Raw genomic sequence first — 872 nt, forward strand, 5'->3', positions numbered from 1 at the left:
ATATAAATATATATATATAAATAAATAAAATGATCTCACGGGCTGGATGTAATTGTATGCCGGGCCAGATGTGGCCCGCGGGCCTTGAGTCTGACACATGTGGTCTACATAATTAATTGATAACAAGTGTAGAGCATCACAGTGAGGAGCACTGTGTGGAGCCCATTTCTGCCAGGATGAGAAAAACATATGAAAAGAGAAACTGTTTGGTTGACACCTCCCTCACTTGACTGTTGGCTCTATTGCACCTGTTAAGGCGGGCTACATTAGACTTGTTTTAAAATTACATACAGTAGTTACAAGTACAGTGTCTTTATGTAAAAGCCAGCTTAAACCAGAGCAGAGGACAAATCTGCCACAACAACTGAACATGCCTGTGGCGGTGGGCAGAACTTTTCATAATCTAGTCTCATGTTTAGTATCTGTACAAAACACCTCAGCTGTCAGCAGCAACACTGATGGACACTCACCAGTGTACTTGACCTCTACATCAGCCAGGGCCTTCAGCGTGTTCTCGAAGGTGACGCTGTCCAGATCCAGCGCTCCCACACAGTCATACACCTTCTTGGTGTTGGCGATGAGCTCATCACAGAGCTGCTGGATCTGTTTGGGGCTCAGGTCCCAGCGAAGCTGGTTTTCAGAGCAGACCGGCACCGGGCTGCCAAACACCACCTCACCTGGGCCGTTGAGACAATGGGACAGGACGCAGACATGACAAGATGAGACACAGGCGAGGATCAGAGGAATCTGCACCTCAGCCACAGCAGACCATGTTATCAGATCAGATTTGCTTTTCATGATCACATCACCTTCTTTTAAATAACTTTAATTTCTCTCTTAACTTACATGTTGTTACTTTACATTGGAGTTCC

The 872-nt window shown here is 45.8% G+C and overlaps 1 protein-coding gene across 1 annotated transcript in view; it reads right to left on the minus strand.

Annotated features, from left to right (window-relative positions):
- thop1 (thimet oligopeptidase 1) overlaps positions 1-872 on the minus strand; it is a 16,804-nt gene that overhangs the window by 11,730 nt on the left and 4,202 nt on the right. The window contains exon 2 of the mRNA XM_020609050.1: positions 471-677. Within this exon, the coding sequence (XP_020464706.1) occupies positions 471-677 (207 nt within the window). The remainder of the gene's footprint in view (positions 1-470; positions 678-872) is intronic.

This window comes from Monopterus albus, unplaced genomic scaffold, assembly GCF_001952655.1.
Source record: "Monopterus albus unplaced genomic scaffold, M_albus_1.0 scaffold98.1, whole genome shotgun sequence".
Lineage (NCBI taxonomy): Eukaryota > Metazoa > Chordata > Actinopteri > Synbranchiformes > Synbranchidae > Monopterus > Monopterus albus.